Source organism: Podarcis tiliguerta (assembly GCF_965153285.1).
Source record: "Podarcis tiliguerta genome assembly, chromosome: 10".
In the NCBI taxonomy this organism is placed as follows: Eukaryota; Metazoa; Chordata; class Lepidosauria; order Squamata; family Lacertidae; genus Podarcis; species Podarcis tiliguerta.
In genome coordinates, this window is record NC_139543.1 from 475,292 (window position 1) to 494,961 (window position 19,670).

General features: G+C 47.0%; 2 protein-coding genes across 9 annotated transcripts in view; one reads left to right on the forward strand and one right to left on the reverse strand.

The window, feature by feature from the left end:
- Window positions 1-19,670, reverse strand: part of NUDT5 (nudix hydrolase 5) — a 1,423,229-nt gene that overhangs the window by 441,414 nt on the left and 962,145 nt on the right. The gene's annotated exons all lie outside the window — the stretch shown is intronic.
- Window positions 1-19,670, forward strand: part of ITPR2 (inositol 1,4,5-trisphosphate receptor type 2) — a 320,952-nt gene that overhangs the window by 17,865 nt on the left and 283,417 nt on the right. For 7 of the 8 annotated variants that reach the window (XM_083399206.1, XM_083399209.1, XM_083399210.1 and 4 more), the window contains exons 2-5: window positions 7,146-7,216; window positions 12,579-12,694; window positions 13,545-13,631; window positions 16,786-16,944. In XM_083399206.1, coding sequence (XP_083255332.1) covers window positions 7,146-7,216; window positions 12,579-12,694; window positions 13,545-13,631; window positions 16,786-16,944 — 433 coding nt within the window. Of the gene's footprint in view, window positions 1-7,145; window positions 7,217-12,578; window positions 12,695-13,544; window positions 13,632-16,785; window positions 16,945-19,131; window positions 19,182-19,670 lie in introns of those variants that run through there. The other variant, XM_083399211.1, reaches the window with a different exon arrangement.

Below are 19,670 nucleotides of genomic sequence, written 5' to 3' on the forward strand. Positions count from 1 at the left end.
AGCAGGTTCCTGTGGGAGGTGTTTTCTCGAGGATGTAAATGGGTGAAAATTTTCTCGCTAATTCCACCATGTAGTTTTGATTTCTGGCAACTTCCATTTCCCCTTCAGCATGTATGCTAGAGCAGGGGTCCTCAAACTTTTTAAACTGGGGGCTGGTTCACTGTCCTTCAGATACTGTTGGGGACCGGACCATAGTTTGAAAAAAATATGAACAAATTCCTGTGTAGTGCATAAAAAACAGGGAAAAATACAATATTTAAAATGAAGAACGATTTTAATCAACATGGGGTGGGGTGCTAGCCATGGCCCCTTTGTCGCCCCAACTCCCCACACTGCAGATCCGTGAGATTTCCCGCCCAGCCCGAGTTTCCCACGCTTACTCAGATTGAAGAGCATGGTTCCCTTGAGGCTGCTGCTACTGTTGCTGCAGGTCCCTGCCTCCAGCTTCTCCTGGGTCTTGTGCAGCAGCACAAGTTGGTGGTGGTGGTGCTGCTGCCTCTCCTCTTCGGCCCGCTTGCCCGTCAAAAATAAATCCTGTGCAGCATGCTGGGCTCTGTGGTCTCCACCGTCTCGAAGTGCACGCGGTCCTGGGCCAGCCCCAGCACAAGCAGCGGAGCCCAGCAGCTGCCCACCAGCACCAGCTGCTCGTTCAGGGGCAGCTCGTGGAAGCAAGGCACGTTCTGAATCTTGACAAAGTGCAGTGTCTTCGCCATCACCGCCAAAGCCAACTTGCACGCCACCTGTGGACTCTGCAGAGCCACGTGCTTCTGCAAGCTGCAGGAGCAGCTGGGACCTGCCGCATGCCTGCTGGAACTAGCCGCCGCCACCACTGCCGCCGCTCCTCACTTTTCAGGATATTGTAGACAGTGGCAGGTTCTGGCAATTAGCGGGCTAGATGGAGGACCCCTGTGCTAGAAGAATGCTATCTGGATTGTTTACTAAGCACTGCTCAGTCTCCATGGGAAAACCTCACCCCCTGGAAAAGTCCTCAGAACATGAACCCCATGTAGTAGTTCTGTAATCTGTCTGTGACCTAGAGTAATAAGGGGAGAGTGTCAATAATAATAATAATAATAATAATAATAATAATAATTTATTTATACCCCACCCATCTGGCTGGGTTTCCCCAGCCACTCTGGGTGACTTCCAACAGAACACTAAAATACAATAACCTATTCATGCGGAAACTAGGGGTGTTTCTCTAGGGAACTATTAGGACACCCCAGAGCACTACTCATTTACAAGCTGCAGGTTATAAATTGCTGGTTTAAATTTCAGAGAGATTTGCCAAAATGACATTATGCTTGCTAGGAAGTGGAAAAGTTTTGTTGATTGTTCAGTGTTCGGGCTTTCAGAGAGTTGTTCACTGGTAGTGAATCTACCTTAATTATGCTTTCTCCAATGTGCTTATAAAAGTCATAGATGAAAGGATTCATGTAACTTCCTTTGGGAGTGTTTCTATAAACGAATAGATCTCACTGCATGAATGTTTCCACTGTTTACTAAATTTTCCCTTTCTTAACATGCAAATAGTTTCTCATGACAACTGACTTCATGTTAACTGTTTATTCTTATTGTTACTTTAACTTCCCTTTTGAGAATTGCTAGATGTTGTAGGGTGACTGTTGTTATATTTACAACTCTTGTTAGATAACAGCTGAAATGCAGAGTTCATTGTCCTCAGTGTCCAGGCTGAACAAAGGAGGTGGAGACGCTCCTTCAGGTATACTGGGCTGATGCCGTTTAGGGCTTTAAAGGTCAGCACCAACACTTTGAATTGTGCTCAGAAACGTACTGGGAGTCAATGTACGTGTTTCAGGACTGGTGTTATGTAGTCTTGGCGGCCGATCCCAGTCACCAGTCTAGCTGCCGCATTCTAGATTAGTTGTAGTTTCTGGGTCACCTTCAAAGGTAGCCCCACGTAGAGTGCATTGCAGTAGTCCGAGCAGGAGATAACCAGAGCATGCACCACTCTAGCGAGACAGTTTGCAGGCAGGTAGGGTCTCAGCCTGCATACCAGATGGAGGTGGCAGACAGATGCCCTGGACACAGAATTGACCTGCTCCTCCATGGACAGCTGTGAGTCCAAAATGACTCCCAGGCTGCACACCTGGTCCCTCAGGGGCACAGTTACCCCATTCAGGACCAGGGAGTCCTCCACAGCTGCCCGCCCCCTGTCCCTCCAAATCAGTACTTCTGTCTTGTTAGGATTTAACCCCAATCTGTTAGCTGTCATCCATCCTCCAACCACCTCCAGCTACTCACACAGGACATTCACCGCCTTCACTGGTTCCGATTTAGAAGAGAGGTAGAGCTGGGTATCATCCACATGAACACTGAAGAACACCCAGCCCTGATGATCTCTCCCAGTGGCCTCATATAGAGGCACCCCACAAGTGAGAGCCCAGGGGTCTGAAAACTCATCCCCCAACACCACTTTCTGGACACGGTGCAGGAGGAAGGAGGGGAACCACTGTATAACAGTGCCCCCAGCTCCTTTAGACGGTCCAGAAGGATGTTATGGTTGATGATTTCAAAGGCCGCTGAGAGATCCAGCAGAACTAGGAGACAGCTTTCACCCTTGTCCCTAGCCTGCCAGAGATCATCGACCTGCATGACCAAGGCAGTTTTAGTCCCATGATAATGAGGCCTGAATCCTGATTGGAAGGGATCCAAATGGTCCGCATCCTCCAGGCATGGAGTTGTTCAGCAACCACCTGCTCAGTCACCTTGCCCAAGAATGGAAGATTTGAGACTGGGCGATAGTTGGCCATATCGGCCGGGTCAAGAGATGTTTTTTTTAAAGGAGCGGTTTAATAACTGCCTCTTTCAGCGGGTCTGGGAAGGTTCCCTCACAAAGGGAAGCATTCACCACCCTGCAGAGCCCATCACCCAGCCCTTCCTGGCTCGCTTTTATGGGCAAGGATCAAGGATACAGGTGGTTGGTTTCACTCGTCCAAGCAGCCTGTCCACATCCTCGGAGGTAACAGGTTGGAACTGATCCCATGCAACTTGACTAGACAGGACTCCAGCACTCTCCTGCCCCGGCCCTGCTCCCACGGTGGAGTCTACTTCTTTCCAAATCTGAGTAACTTTGTCTGTAAAAAACTTTGCAAAATCATTGCAGGAGATCTTGGGGTCTTTACCACTCCCTGGTGGCAAAGGTGGTTCCTTTAGATTGTGAACCACCTGAAAGAGTCTCCTGCTGCTATTTTCTGCAGATGCAGTAGAGGTGGTGAAGAAGGTCCTCTTGCCATTGCTATCGCCACTTGGTAGGCTTGACTCTAACCTGTGTCTGGTCTGATTCAGAGTGTTTTCCACCACCGGCACTCTAGCCGTCTCAAGGATCGTTTCATCACCCTCAGCTCTGGGGAAAACCACGAGGCTGTCTGGGTTCCATATAATCGGAGAGGGCGCTTTGGAGCCAGACAATCGATAGCCCTGGTTAACTGCATTCCAGCAGGCCACCAGGGAATCAGCTGAAAGGCCATCAACATGGGATAAAACATCCCCTACCACTCTTTGAAAACCATTTGGATCCATTAAGTGGTGGGGGTGGACCATCCAAATTGGTTCCACCTCCCTGCAGAGGGGAAGGGTCAGAGAAAAGTCCAGTTGCACCAGGAAGTGATCTAACCATGGCAGAGCCAGTGTGGTGTAGTGGTTAAGAGCGGTAGTCTCGTAATCTGGTGAACCGGGTTCGCGTCTCCGCTCCTCCACATGCAGCTGCTGGGTGACCTTGGGCTAGTCACACTTCCTTGAAGTCTCTCAGCCCTACTCACCTCACAGAGTGTTTGTTGTGGGGGAGGAAGGGAAAGGAGAATGTTAGCCGCTTTGAGACTCCTTCGGGTAGTGATAAAGCAGGATATCAAATCCAAACTCATCTTCTTTTGTTTCACTTTTACTTAGTGTCAGATCACCCACATCTATAGAGGTAAACACCAGGTCCAAGGCATGTCCACAACTATGAGTTGGGCCAAACTTATTCAGCGACAGCCCCATGGAAGCCATGTTTTCCAAGAAGTCCCGAGCGGCCCCTTGTAAGGTCGTGCCAACATGGATGTTAAAATCCCCTAGGACAGGGGTTGGCAAGGTTTACCAGCCATGGGCCAGATCGCTCCCACGGAGATTGTCTGTGGGCCGGACTGGCGCAGCACGATGCCAGAAATCACATTTGTGCATGTCCACGGCGCCGGAAATCACTTCTGCGCATGCCCAAATACCGAAAATGGCACCTGCGCAGAAGCGATTTTCAGTATCTGGACATGTGCAGATGCAATTTCTGGTATCTGTGCGTGCACAGATGTGATTGCCAGCACCGCTCAGTGAGTCCCTGCGCTGCACTGGTTTAGCGCAGCACAAGGTGGACTCGCCAAGTGGGTGGCTCGGTTCAGGGGTGGCTCGTGGGCTGGTAAAACAGTCTTCGTGGGCCGCATCTGGCCCATAGCCCACACGTTGCCAACCCCTGCCCTAGGACAACCAAACTAGGTATCTCCAGGAGAACATCTGCCACAACCTGAATCAGCTCAGGCAGGGAATCCTTGGTGCAGTGGGGAGGTCGGTACACCAAAAGGAATCCTGTACTGCCCCTATTGCCCAGCTTCCAAAACATGCACTCAGAAAACTGGGTCTTCCCAATAGGACACCTGGTGCAAACTAATGACTTCCTAAAAATCACTGCAACCCCCCCCCCCCATGTGACCAGGGTTGCTGTTAGAGAAACCTGGTAGACAAGCAGCAGCAAGAACAGGCCCATCTGCTTCATCCAACCAAGTCTCTGTTACACATGCCAGGTCAAGTCCCCCACCGACAATCAAGTTCTGGATAGCAGTGGTTTTATGAATAATAATAATAATAATAATAATAATAATAATTTATTATTTATAACCCGCCCATCTGGCTGAGTTTCCCCAGCCACTCTGGGCGGCTCCCAATCAAGTGTTTAAAACAGAACAGCGTTAAATATTAAAAACTTCCCTGAACAGGGCTGCCTTCAGATGTCTTTTAAATCATCATCATCATTGACCTCGCATTGCACAGCAGCACCTTCAGGTCATGTGGGTCTCCCTTGTTGATTCCAGTATCCATCCAGTCAAGACCAGACCCGGAGGCAGGGATAGTCCTCAAACAACAACGAAACCTGCCTCCTCAGTAACGACATGGTCTGGTCTTAGCATAACACTTCCTTCTACCCATGATCACTGAGATTGGGTGTCCCAGTGCTACCCCCCCCCCCCGGAACCTGCCCAAACAATCTGTTGGCTGGGGCCCACTCCCAGGCAACAATTGACTCTACCTCTGGGGAAGTCATTTATTGAGGTGGGACGAGGGGGTCTCATCCATTAACTACATCCCAGCCACCCCAGCTGCATCTTTGGTGGACATCAGAAGGGATTGTGGGCTGTAGGGCTGTGCTATAAATTGATATATTGTCTGATACCAAATTTTAAATAAAATTGTGATGACTGTTTTTTTATAAAAATGACCTTGCAATATATCACAAATCGTGTATGTGGTGTTCAAAAAGCACAATGTTGGAAGAACCGGGAAGCCAACACTTCCTCCTGTGTGTGCAGCCCTTGCTAACGCTGCCTCACTCAGCTCTTCTCTGCCAGCAGGCTGCTGCAAAATATTTGAGAATGGTTTGCTTTCCCCTGCTACCACGACAAGTAGCTACAACAGGCTGAGCAAAAAATTGCTCCTCTAAAATCACTGCCTCTTTGAGAACAGATTATCACTACAAGTAGAACAGGCTGCTGCAAAAATCACCTCACACTGCCTCATTGAGAAAGTGTTATCAATACAAATAGCTAAAAAGGGCTGAGCAAAAACCACTGACAGATCTTTCAGAAACCATTCCTACAGTCTCCCCTGCCTCCCCCCCCTGTGTTAACCCTTTCCCTTCCAAATTACTTGCTTCTTTGTTCCAGTGATGAGCTTCTCTCTCTGTAGCACTAACCTTCCAAGGAACTTCTTTTATTGCTTCCTCTCTCCCTCTCCCTCTCTCTCTCAAGTTGCTTGCACTAAGCTGCCACAAGTGGGAGGGAAACCCCCCCCCCCCCAATTCTTGGCTTACAAGTTGCTTCAGAATAAAGGGGGGACGACTGTGTTGTGTACACCTTTCTTTTGGGGCAGAAACAACGCACAGACTATATGGCTATGGGCTATATTGCTTTGGGCTATAAGAGATCTTAATACATGCCAGGCAACCCGCCCCCATGTGTATATATAAAACCAGTGCTTTTCCCCCTAGAAAAATAGGTGCCCATACTCACCATGATGTTGTTACAGTAAGTGCCACACTTTTTTTTTTTAAAAAAAGAGGTGCCAGTACTGTGTACCCTTGAGTGCCCCCTGAAAAAAGCGCTGTAAAAAACACTGATGTTTGTCTGTTTGGCTGGTAAAATAGATAGCCAATGTACAGGATTACAGTTTATCTTACTGTATATTGTACCTAATATAGGGCTTGTTCCACAATCTAGCATTGTCTGTTTAAAGTCTAGTAAAAGCATAGACTTTAGTAAAAAGGGACGTGGGTGGTGCTGTGGGCTAAAGCCTCAGCGCCTAGGGCTTGCCGATCGAAAGGTCGGCGGTTCGAATCCCCGCGGCGGGGTGCGCTCCCGCTGCTCGGTCCCAGCGCCTGCCAACCTAGCAGTTCGAAAGCACTCTTGGGTGCAAGCAGATAAATAGGGACCGCTTACTAGCGGGAAGGTAAACGGTGTTTCCGTGTGCGGCTCTGGCTCGCCAGAGCAGCGATGTCACACTGGCCACGTGACCCGGAAGTGTCTTCGGACAGCACTGGCCCTCGGCCTCTTTGAGTGAGATGGGCGCACAACCCTAGAGTCTGTCAAGACTGGCCCATACGGGCAGGGGTACCTTTACTTTTTTAAAAAAGCATAAAACTATTAAACATTTCTAAGCTTGCCAAAATTTCTTCTGCAATGAAGAGTAAAACTATTTGCCTTGAAGTTTCTAGACAGAACCGTGCATTAGTAAGTTGACCTGGAGAGAATACTTCTTTCTTTGCAGCATTGTGTCATGATTTGCATCAAAATTCAATGGAAATTCTTTGGAGATGTTGACTTCACTTATGTCAGTAATTTGAAAATAATAATGAAGTCTATGCATTATGCTTTTTCTTCTAGGCTGGTGGATGACAGATGCGTGGTTCAACCAGAGGCAGGTGATCTTTGCAATCCTCCTAAGAAATTCAGAGGTATGAAATTGAGAGTTAATTTTAGAAGTAGAAATACAGTGGATCCTCTTCTTGCCTAAGTTGATACATATCTTATATATTTTGAAGTTAGATCCTGGGTTTTGTCATATGCACTTGTGAGTTTCACAGACTCAGTTACCGTATTTTTCGCTCTATAAGACACACTTTTCCCCCTTCAAAAATTAAGGGGAAATGTGTGCGCGTCTTATGGAAGGTGGAAGCCCATTTGGACGAGACAGGGCAGGGAACGGGCTGATTCAGTGTCAAAATTATCAGATGGGAGGAGGATTCAGCAGCTTCTCTGTCCTTCATCCTGGCTCCTGTGCAGGTTGAGTTTCATTTCAAGATGCGCCATCAAGCCTACTAATAACCAAAACCTATGGGAAGATCATACTTATGGCTCCAAGATGGATGCTGAGCTGCAAAGCCGACAGGAGCCTAAGAGGTGCCTTATACTGAGTCAGACCACGGGTGCATTTAGTTTTATATTGTCTACACTGATTAGCTTGGTTTCAGGCAGGAGACACTCTCTATCCTACTTGGAGATGGTTTTTAACCTGGGACCTTCTGCCTGCACTGCCACTGAGCTGCAGCCTGTTCCATAAAGCCGAGAGCAGATAATGGGAATTGTCTGAGCAGCTTCCATCAAAATATTAAAAATACAATAAAACACCAGACATTAAAAACTTCCCTAAACAGGGCCTCCTTCAGATGTGTTCTGATAGTCAGATAGTTGTTCATTTCATTGACATCTGATGGGAGGGCGTTCCACAGGGCAGACGCCACTACCGAGAAGGCCCTCTGCCTGGTTCCCTGTAACCTCACTTCTCGCAGCGAGGGAACTGTCAGAAGGCCCTCGGTGCTGGACTTCAGTGTCCGGGTAGAACGCTGGGGGTGGAGATGCTCCTACAGGTATACTGGGCTGAGGCCATTTAGGGCTTTAAAGGTCAGCACCAACACTTTGAATTGTGCTCAGAAGCGTATTGGGAGCCAATGTAGGTCTTTCAAGACTGTTATGTGGTCTTGGTGGCCACTCCCAGTTATCAGTCTAGCTGCCGCATTCTGGATTAGTTGCAGTTTCCGGGTCACCTTCCAAGGTAGCCCCACGTAGAGTGCATTGCAAAGCGGGAGACAGTCTGCAGGCAGGTAGGGTCTCATCCTGCATACCAGATGGAGCTGGTAGACAGCTGCCCTGGACACAGAATTTACCTGCGCCTCCATGGACAGCTGTGAGTCCAAAATGACTCCCAGGCTGTGCACCTTCCCTGTTGTTTCATGCATGCTGCCCTTTTGTTTCTAAGATGGGCACTGACGCTCATGTTTCTGTTTTGTAGCTCAACATGGTGTTTTTGATTTTTCCATTAAACAAAGCTGAACTTGTCAATTGCTTTTGGCTACAGGAGAACTTAATACATGCCAAATTCCAAATCACCTGCCTCAGATTGTTGCTGAATTGTTTGCCAAGGCACAGGGAAGTTGTGAGGAAATGTGTTCCTTTTGCTTTTGTGTTTAATTTCCCAGAGTGAAAAACTCCTTATCCAAAGTTCTGTCTCAAAGTTCTGTTTTCCATTAAAACTAACTCTAACCCTCACCTTAGAAATTGACATTGGAGTCACTTGCGGGTGTTGGCAAGAGGGTGTGGTATGGTGAGGGAAATGTCCTTATGTATGTTTGACTGTGGCTCACGGAGCCTCAAATGTGCATTTCCTTTATCCCTACCCCACTGTGGTCCTGATGGTGTTAAGTCAGGCACAGGGAATCTCAGGGCGGAGGGCGGGGGGATGCAGTCATTTGGGTATTTCTGTGTCAGGAGCCTACAGAAGCAGGCCAGCAATAAAACACCCACTGTCAAATAAGTTAGCTCATTATTAAAAGTCACCCAAACAGTGCAGGCCTAGTTATCACAGCAACTCTTCTCAGTAGGTCTTGCTTCAATGAGGCAGTTGCAAAGACTGAAGATCCGCACCTTCTCTCCACTCTCCAAGACCTCCTCCTTTGGGTCCTTCCCCTGCAACCAGAAACTCATTTGTTGTCTCTTTTTGCTATTCCCTCTTCATTTCACTTTGTGGTCTCGGAGACTTGCTTCCAACAATTCCTCCTCCCAGTCTGATCCCTCTTTGCCCTCTTATTGTCGTCCCATCACTAATGCCCAGGCTCTGAGCTTTCTTTCCAGACCACTTCTTTGCATTCAGCCAGTCCTATCTGAGGCCTCAAAACTGTCCTCTGCTTTATGTCCTTTTCTGGTGCTTTTGCATGGCTGGAATTTGTCCTTGAACTGCAATAATGCCTCTTGCTTGCCTGGATGGAGAAATCTCTGGGATGCAACTCGTCAGGCCATGGAGATTTGAATTCATTTACTACCTCTTTCCTAAATTGGGCTGCAGCTCCCTCCTTACATCATTTACTCTGTTATCACCAGGTTGGGCCTTGTTTTCCTTTTGGGTGAAGATAGAGGCAAAGTAGGTGTTGAGTAGTTCTGCCTTTTCTCTGTTACTCAATAACATTTCTCCAACTTCTTCATACAGAGGACCCTACCACTTGCTTGTTCTTCTTCTTACTTGGGACATAGCTGAATAGACCTTTTAAAATTAATTTTAAGCTCTCTTGCAAGCCTGACCTCATTCTGAGCTTTAGCTAGCCTGACTTTCCCCCTGCAACTGTTGGCTACTCATGTATGCTCCTCCTTTGTGATTTCCCTTTTCTTCCATTTCGTATACATGCCCTTCTTAACTCTCAGCTCATCTGTAAGCTCATAGCAGCCACACTGGTTTCCTTAGATGCCTCTCACTTTTCTTTCTTGTTGGTATTGTCTGTATTTGGGCCTTCAATATTTCTCCTTTAAGAAACTCCAATCCTCTTTGCTCCCTTCTGTTTGAGTATTTCTGACCACGGGATCACACCTAGTAGCTCCTTAGGCTTTTTGAAATTTATCTTCTTATAGTCCAGAGTGCGTTTCTGACTATGCTCAGTTTTCCCTTGCCTCTGTACAGTCATACCTCGGATTACGAACGCTGCAGGTTTTGAACGTGCCTCCTGCACGGATCACGTTCGCAACCCGAGGTCCAGAGTGCGTTTCCGACTATGCTCAGTTTTCCCTTGCCTCTGTATTGTGAAACCCAGGAGAACATGATCACTTCCTCCCAAGCTTACGAGTGCTGTCATTTCATTGGTCAGTTCCTCCCTATTGGTGAGGATCAGGTCCAAGACAGATGATCCCCTGTTTGTTTACTCCACCCTCTGGGAAACAAACTTGTCAATGAGGCAATGGAGGAATTTATCAGACTTTCTATTCTTGGCAGAGTTTGAGTCCCAACTGATATCGGGGAAGTTGAAGTCCCCAGTGACTACTATATCTCTTCTTTTTGAATGTTTGGTAATCTGCTCTAGTGAGGCACCATCCAAGTCTTCAGTTTGGCTTGGCAGTCTATAGCAGACACCCACAATAAGGTCCCTGTTGTTTCTCTCTCTTACAAGTTTTACCCATATACTCTCAATCTGCTTTCCATGCTCCAGGTCATGGATTTCTTCACAAGTGTACACATTATTTACATATAATGCTACTCCTCCTCCCTTCCTGTTTGGTCTATTTCTTTTAAACAGGTTATACCCCTCAATTCCTACATTCCAGTCATGAGTCTCATCCCACCAGGCTTCAGTAATGCCTACCAGGCCGTATTTGCAATCCTGTACTAAAAGCTCCAATTCGTCTTGCTTGTTTCCCACACTCTGTGTATTTGTGTAGAGACAACTGAAACCACGAGTCGTTCCCTCCAGCTGCTTCCTTCCTGTAGTTTCTTGCCCTTTAGCAGGTTTCTGGAGCACTGCCTCAGTTTCCTGTGCATCAATTAAGCTATTATCCCCAGTGCCAGGTGCTATTCTGTTGTTTGTAATGTTGTCTCCCTCCTCAAGATCTAGTTTAAAGCTCTCCTGATCTTGAGACTTTTAGCAAAGCCATTCTTGCCAACCACTGTGAGGTGCAGCCCATCTTCTTCCTCAAGGAAGCAGAGACCATGATCCAAGAAGCCAAATCCTTCCTGACGACACCACCTGCACAGCCATAGTATTTTCTTCACTCTTTCTTGGCCACAACCTTCAACAGGAAGGAGTGATGCCCAGTGTCTCATAGTCCCTGTCCAGTGTCTCATAGTCCCTTGCTATGTGTTGCAGGCTGTGTGTGGCAGTATGTGTGGCTGTGTGTGGCAGTATTATTTGCACCCACATGAATCAGAAGGAGGGGGAAGTGGTCAGTAGGCTTTATAAGACTTGCCAATTTCTACGTCACATTGTGCTGTACTTTCCAAAGCCTGTTTGGAGTTTTCTAATGTCTACACCTGCTGTTCGTGAGTCTTCTCCGCTTGTCTATTGGAGCTTTTTTTTTTATAGTGCTGGGATAAGTTACAAAGGCAGGAACCTTATGGTTTGAATTACACCACACATTTCCTTGCATTTTGCTGGTTCATCACTTCTGCAGAAAATCTAGGACTGACTAGATGAAAAAGCACTAAATTTATTGAGCTGTTAGCTCTTCTTGCTCTAGAGTGGCCCAAGAGCAGAGATCTGTGAAAATTAGCTTTTATTGTTTACTATTTTTCACACCCGGTGAATATGAGACCAAAACAAAAAAGGGATAGTAGTGAATTATTTATTATTTATTTATTTAATTTCTATACCACCCTATACCCGAAGGTCTTAGGGCAGTTCACATAAAATATCAAATACATAAAACAAAAACAAAACCAACAACCCAATACCCCCCCCCCAAAGAACCAGCATAAAAAGGGTGTAAGAAGTAGATCAAGTCAAGACCTGGCTGAAAAGGAACATTTTTGCCTGGCGCCTAAAGGTGTATAGTGAAGGCGCCAGGCGAACTTCCCTGGGGAGAGCATTCCACAGACAGGAAGCCACTGCAGAGGAGGCCCCGGTCTCATTTTGCCACCCCCTGAACCTCTCAAGGAGGAGGCACACGAAGGAGGGCCTCAGAAGGTGATCTCAAGGTCCAGGTAGATTCATATGGAAACAGGTGGTCCTTGAGGTATTGTGGTCTTGAGCTGAATTCAGAAGCCTTATTATTAAAGTCTACTGCACGACCTGAGGCCTGGCTGTGTTAATCAATACTGAAGGCATTCTGTATGCAAACACACCAAAGGCACATCTAGCACAACTTTCTGTTCTCACAGCAGCCAAGCAGAATGCTGGTTTGAAACCCACAGGCAGGACATGAGCGCAACAGCACTCTTCTGCTTGTGATTCCCCACAACTGGAATTTGGAAGAATTTTTCTAATCAAAAACATATGCAGAATCTCGTAGCTGACTGCTACAAGGAAATAAGAAACAAACGTGATTTTGTTTTCTTGTCTTCAGACTGCCTTTTTAAGGTATGTCCTATGAACCGATACTCTGCACAGAAACAATACTGGAAAGCCAAGCAAGCAAAACAAGGGAACCACACGGAAGCCGCATTGCTGAAGAAGCTGCAAGTAAGTGGCACCTGAGCTCCCAGTCTTTGTTGCCTTTTTATGCAGCTGTTTGTTAGTGCCATGATGCACAGCTGTTAGTTCTTCAGCAGCTAAGCCCAAATTACTTTCTACCAGCTGGTAATTCCACTGGGCTGAGAAACAGCAAATTTAGACGACTCAAAACTGCCCTGTTTTGTTTCCTCTAAGGACTATTCTCTCTCCCTTCTTAATCCCAGAGGTGGCTCACTGGGTGTGCCAGAGTCCCTCTGCTAGTTCCTGACAGGTGGGTTGCTGTTACATAAGTAGGAGTGTGGGATTGTCTCTGCCAATGTGTTTGCCCCATCCCAGCTCCCCCCACCCACTGCCCTGCCTTTCATCATCTCCCAGAGCTACAATTCCCAGAGTGGTTCAACAATTGATCTCTCTTTCCAGGTAACTCTGAGAAGTGTAGCTCTGTGAGGAAAATAAGTATCTCTCAGCCCCTTATAAACTGCAGTTCCCAATATGCTTTAGGGGAATCCATGATGGTTTAAAGTAGTATCACAGTCCTTTAAGTGCAGAAAGTAAGAGAAAGTAAGAGTTCTATCTGTTGTTCTCCCTACCTTTGGATCTGGCCCTACCAGTCTTCTGCCTTTCACTCCACACACCTTTAGCATGTGCCCCCCAGAAGGGTTGCCCCTAATAATAATAATAATAATAATAATAATAATAATACTTTTATTATTTATACCCCACCCATCTGGTGCGCCATCTGAAAAAAATCCCCACACACTCCAGTGCTAAAGCTTGAGAGGTTGAGTTCATGTAACAGTTTGTGACTTAAACTACAAAAACAAATCAAAAACTCCAAGAAACTGTGACTATTTTGCAGCATGCTGCAGAACTGGAACAAAAGCAGAATGAATGTGAGAACAGGAAACTGCTGGGTGAAATTGTGAAGTACAGCAACGTCATACAGGTGAGCCTTTGAAAACTAGACTGTCAGTTTCTCAAAACCTCAAGGTGAGCAGGAGTTTAAATATATCAGAAATGGCATGGAGTGTGAAAAGATTACATACCTCCATGCCATACCAATCAGCTCTGCAGTGGGAGTTCCCCACAGCGGATTTTTTGATGTGTGAAATCAGCAAGCATTGCCTAGAGCACGCTTCCTCAACCTCAGCCCTCCAGATGTTTTTGGCTACAACTCCCATGATCCCAACATCTGGAGGGCTGAGGTTGAGGAAGCCTGGCCTAGAGGCAGAGAAGAAAGGGCAGAGCTCCTTTGCCTTTAACGACAGTGCAGGGGAGACTGCTTCAGGAAGCACTGTTTTCCTCAGCGCAGCATGACAAGTTGCACCACCCCAGTGTCATCTCCTGCTCCTCTGTACCCCACCTTCCCTTATCTCTCTTTATCTTGTGTAGAAATGTAAACTGTAAGCACCTGGGCTTACAGGGGACCTTTCTCTTTGTTATATCACTTAGTATACTTAGACTACAATTCCCATCATCCTTGACCGCTGGTCCTGCTAGCTAGGGATAATGGGAGTTGTAGGCCAAAAACATCTGGAGGGCCAAGTTTGAGGAAGCCTGACTTAGTAGAACAACATTTATGGCATTATATAAATAATACACATGATTAGAGGCAAAGGAGGCTCATATTCCTTTGCCCTTGGTCACCATAAGAAACAAATGAAAAAAGGAAGATATGGTGGAAATTGGGCATGTCAAAACTGAAAATCAGAAGAATTTGGAAGGAGTCATAAATTATGGTCATTAGGCAGTAGATAGAGTGGTACGGGGTGGCCAACATGGTGCCCTGCAGATGTTGGGGGACTCCCGTCAGTCTCAGCCAATGATCAGGGTGCTGAACTTCTTCATCAACACAGAGTGTGCACAGCGAATGGATCGTAGAAATAAAAAGCTGTCCACAGTATCTTTCCTTAGTTTTATTTTCAAAAACATAATAGCCAAACGCTGCAAGCCATCACTCCTCCTCACCAGCAGCTTACAAGACATTTGATCAAATTAAATAGAGTTTCAATTAACCAATTATCCTATCACATCCCCTTCTGCACCTGGTGCACTATTTTTCGCACCATAGGACGCACCGGACAATAGGACGCACCTTGTTTTAGAGGGGGGAGAACAAGAAAAAAAAATTCTCTCCCTCTCTGCCCAGCGCCCCTTCAGCGAAGCGGCAGGAGGCGCTGCGCAGAGAGGGGGAGAATTTCCCCCCTCTTGTTTTCCCCCTCTAAAACAAGGTGCCGTTTAAGGTGCGTTCAGGCGGCTACCTTGGAAGCCTGGAGAGTGAGAGGGGTTGGTGCGCACCGACCCCTCTCGCTCTCCAGGCTTCAGGTTCCTTTTGACCTGCTCTTTGGGGCTGGCGGGGGGAAGCCCACCACCAGCCCCAAAGAGCAGGTCGGGGAGCAGCGGAAAGGCGCGCAGCGGAGAGGCTGCTGCCATAGTCACGCGTCACCTCTCCAGCCGGGAGAGGGTCACGGGCTTCTTTAGCCCCGCGCGCGCTCTCCCGGCTGGAGAGGGCGCGCGGCTAAAGAGGCTGCTGCAATAGCCATGTGTCACCTTTCCAGCTGGGAGAGGGTAAGCGGGGCTTCTTTAGCCCCGTGCGCGCTCTCCTGGCTGGAGAGGTGGCGAGCGGCTAAAGAGGCTCCTGCCATAGCCACGCGTCACCTCTCCAGCCGGGAGAGGGTCGCGGGGGCTATGGCGTCTTCGCTCCATAGGACGCACACACATTTCCCCTTCATTTTTGAAGGGGAAAAAGTGCGTCCTATAGAACAAAAAATACGGTAACTCCCCTTTTAATTAGGCAAAAAGTCGAGAGACCACAGGTGTGCAGCTAAGTAGGTCAACCTGCAAACATACACTTCTGAAACCAACCTGGTTCCTGAGTAGCATAATAATAATAATAATAATAATAATAATAATAATAATTTATACCCCGCCCATCTGGCTGAGTTTCCCCAGCCACTCTGGGCGGCTCCCAATCAAGTGTTAAAAACAATACAGCATTAAATATTAAAAACTTCCCTAAACAGGGCTGCCTTCAGATGTCTTTTAAAAATAGGATAGCTGCTTATTTCCTTGACATCTGATGGGAGGGTGTTCCACAGGGCTGGTGCCACTACCGAGAAGGCCCTCTGTCTGGTTCCTTGTAAGCTCACTTCTTGCAATGAGGGAAAAGCCAGAAGGCCCTTGTTGCTGGATCTCAGTGTCTGGGCTGAATGATGGAGGTGGAGACGCTCCTTCAGGTATACAGGACTGAGGCTGTTTAGGACTTTAAAGATCAGCACCAACACTTTGAATTATTCTCGGAAATGTACTGGGAGCCAATGTAGGTCTTACAAGACCCGTTTTATATGGTCTTTCTTGGTGGCCACTCCCAGTCACCAGTCTAGCTGCCATATTGGATTAATTGCAGTTTCTGGGTCACCTTCAAAGGTAGCCCCACGTAGAGCGCATTGCAGTAGTTCAAGCGGGAGATAACTAGAGCATGCACCACTTTAAGATAAAGAAAAACCAACACAGGGATGGTGGGAGTTTGCTCCCAACAATGTCTGCAGGGCGTCATGTTGGCTACCCCTGGAGATGGTTAACCAGACAAAAAAAAGTCAGGTGGGTATTCAGTCGTACACTTAACCCCCTAACTAACATCTTGTTTTATGATTGCTGAATAACATGTCGCCTTCAGCCATGCAAACTCCCATGTTGGATTGTTTTTAGCTGATGTTTTGATAATTGAAATTATTCCCAGTTACAATGATTTGCCAATGAGCAGGTTGTTAAACCCACTTGAAATATGTTAAAACATTGTGTTTTTTCAGACTGTCAGAAGTAATTTCATGTGTAAGTTTAATTTCTCTCAAAAAATATGTTTGCCCTACTAACTGTGATATCATGGCTATAAATCTGGCCTACATATCTTGTGACCTCCTGAGCTGAATGCTTGCACTGTTGCCAGCCAGGTGTTTGACAATCCCTCTGTGTGGTTCTTGGCTGGCTACAACAAGCATTAATCCTTTGGTGTAAGGGAGGCCTCATTGTGGGTTGAGTTGTGGCCAAAGTCTTCATCCAGAACACATGTATACATTCATTTGTTTTATTATTATTTACAGCTACTTCACATAAAAAGCAACAAATACCTTACAGTGAATAAGAGATTGCCAGCCCTATTGGAGAAGAATGCTATGCGGGTCTCTCTAGATGCTGCTGGGAATGAGGGGTCCTGGTTTTACATCCAGCCCTTTTGGAAACTGAGGAGTGAAGGTGACAATGTAAGTGAATGAAATATGTTTCTGGGAATTGCTGGAATAGGCACTGTTACCACCTCCCCATCTTTCTAGGACTAGATGTCTTTGTATGACCCTTGTTGTGCAGCGCTTGTTGCTCTGCTCCATAATGCAATGTGCTTAAATCCTGATGCAGTGCATCTTGGGATATTATTCTAAAAGGTGGTTTGGGACAGAAATCATATTCAAGGGAACTGAGCAAGTAAGAAGGGGAGACCTAATGGGCTATTAACACCTGAAGAGCTCTGCAGCATCAGACCACAGGCCTATCTCATGCAGCATTTTGTTCTCACAAAGCCCATCCAGATGCCTTTGAGAAGTTGCAAGGAGGTCATGAGTGCAGCAGCACTTCCCTTGCTTGTGATTCCCAGCAACTGGTATATGAAGGCATGCTGCCTCTGAAAGTTGAGGGAGAGCACAGCCATTGTTTCATTTGCTAGGTGACCAGCCCTCTTGCCATCTACAGTTCCCCTTTAACTTGTCCTAAGTGTATTTATTTACCGTATTTTGCGCCCCATAGGACGCACCGACCCATAAGGTGCACCTAGTTTTTTTGGGGGGAAATAAAGAAAAAAAATTATTTCCCCCCCCAGGCGCGGGGCTGGGTCGGGGGAAGCTTGAGCTTCCCCCGACCCCAGCACCCAGAACAGACTGCTCTGCGCAAGCCGTGGGAGCCCTCCCACGGCTTGCGCAGAGCTACCTGAGCCCCACGCGACTGCCCAGCGCACCGGGGCTTTGGGATAAGAGGCGGCTCTGCGCAAGCTGCGGGAGCCCTCCCGCGGGTTGCGTGGAGCTACCCGAAGCCCCAGCGCGACTGCTCAGCGCGCCAGGGCTTCGGGATAAGAGGCAGCTTCGCGCAAGCCGGGGCAGCCCTCCCGCAGCTTGCGTGGAGCTACCCGAAGCCACGGCGCGACTGCCCAGCGCGCCAGGGCTTCGAGATAAGAGGCAGCTCTGCGCAAGCCGGGGGAGGGCTCCCGCAGCTTGCACGGAGCTACCCGAAGCCCTGGCGTGACTGCCCAGTGCGCCGGGGCTTCGGGATAAGAGGAAGCTCTGCGCAAGCTGGGGGAGCCCTCCCGCGGCTTGCGCGGAGCGACCCAAAGTAATGGCGTGACTGCCCAGCGCGCCGGGGCTTCGGGATAAGAGGCGGCTCTGCGCAAGCCGGGGGAGGGCTCCCACGGCTTGCGCAGAGTTTCCTGAAGCCTGGAGAGCGAGAGGGGTCGGTGCTCACCAACCCCACTTGCTCTGCAGGCTTCAGTGAAAGCCTGCATTCACCCCATAGGACGCACACACATTTCCCCTTCATTTTTGGAGGGGGAAAAGTGTGTTCTATAGGGCGAAAAATACGGTACTTGCTAGGTTCTGTACTGCCCAATGGCCATAGAGCTCTGGGTGGCTTACAGTAATGGTTGAAATCATAAATCAAAGAATGCACCAGATCTACAGCAAAATAAAACGGCACAATATAAAACTAGTGATGGTTAGCAGCAGTGAAAAGATCTAAGAACCACTAAAATGTTGCTAAAACACCTGAGAGAATAAAGACCTCATCACCTGCTGTGGATAAAACCACAGAGTAGGCACTAGGCAGACCTTTCTGGGAAGCCATTCTGTGGCTGTGGTGCCACCCCTGAAAATACTGTCTTTAGGCAGCAGCAGTGGTAATGGGTGAGGAAAGGAAAAGCCCTTTGTGGCCAGATAGCAGCCACCCCTGGCTAGATTCAGTCACAGGGTTAGTAGTTACTGACTTCAGACATGGAACCAATTATTTCACTAACATGGAAGTGGTTTTTTTTAATAAAAAAATTATTATTGTGCTTGATTTCTACTTTCAGTGAATTTTAAATTATTGATTCAATCCTGCAGGTTTGTTTTCTCTGACCTTACATGGCTGTAAGTAATGTTTTTCTGCAGCATGGCATGCAAGGACACTTTGCATTAAGTAAAAACGGGCATCACATTCTTATTGGAGACGTTCTGGCTTTAAAAAATATATAACAAATAATATGTGTTTATTTCTATCTTTGTTAAAAAAAATGCCAGGAAAAAATAGTGACTCCAAACCAGTATTTCTGACTTAGGGTTGGCAATTAACTGGTCAAATATTGTTAGATAATAGTCTTTCAAATGTTAATAAAATTATGCTAATTAAAAAAACCAACTACTTGCTTCTAGAAAAGACAACAAGATGCCATCCCTCCTTGAGGCTTTATAGAGCTTTGCAGGTATGGTGAGGACTTCTGACCTTGCCATAATGATTATTGCCTTCCTATGTTTGCTTGGTGCCTTCTCCTAAATCCTTTCCTTATCCTGCTCTGTGATGTCTTTGTAATCTCTCACTCTGTAGGTCCTAAGGGGTTTAGGTGGAATAAAACTTGCAAACAGTTAAGGGAACTTGTGTCATTCTAACTAAAGAAAAATTGTTCACAGTAATTGCCCGCAAAGAGCTCAATAAATAATTTGTCTAATAAATGAACAGTGTGGCATTCTCCCTTGAGTGCAAGAGAAAATTAGAAATTTCCTGCTTACAAACCTTGTTGCCAGCCTGTTCAAACTTTTTTTTAATCCACAAAGGTGCTTCAGAGTTGTTTCTTTTCAAATTGCATTAGTACCAAAGTGGCGGAACAACCACAGCAAATGGCTTATTTGTAATGCAGCTTGAATGACATAACCCTTATCCAAGGTGATTAATTAGCTGCCCATCGGAATAAGCT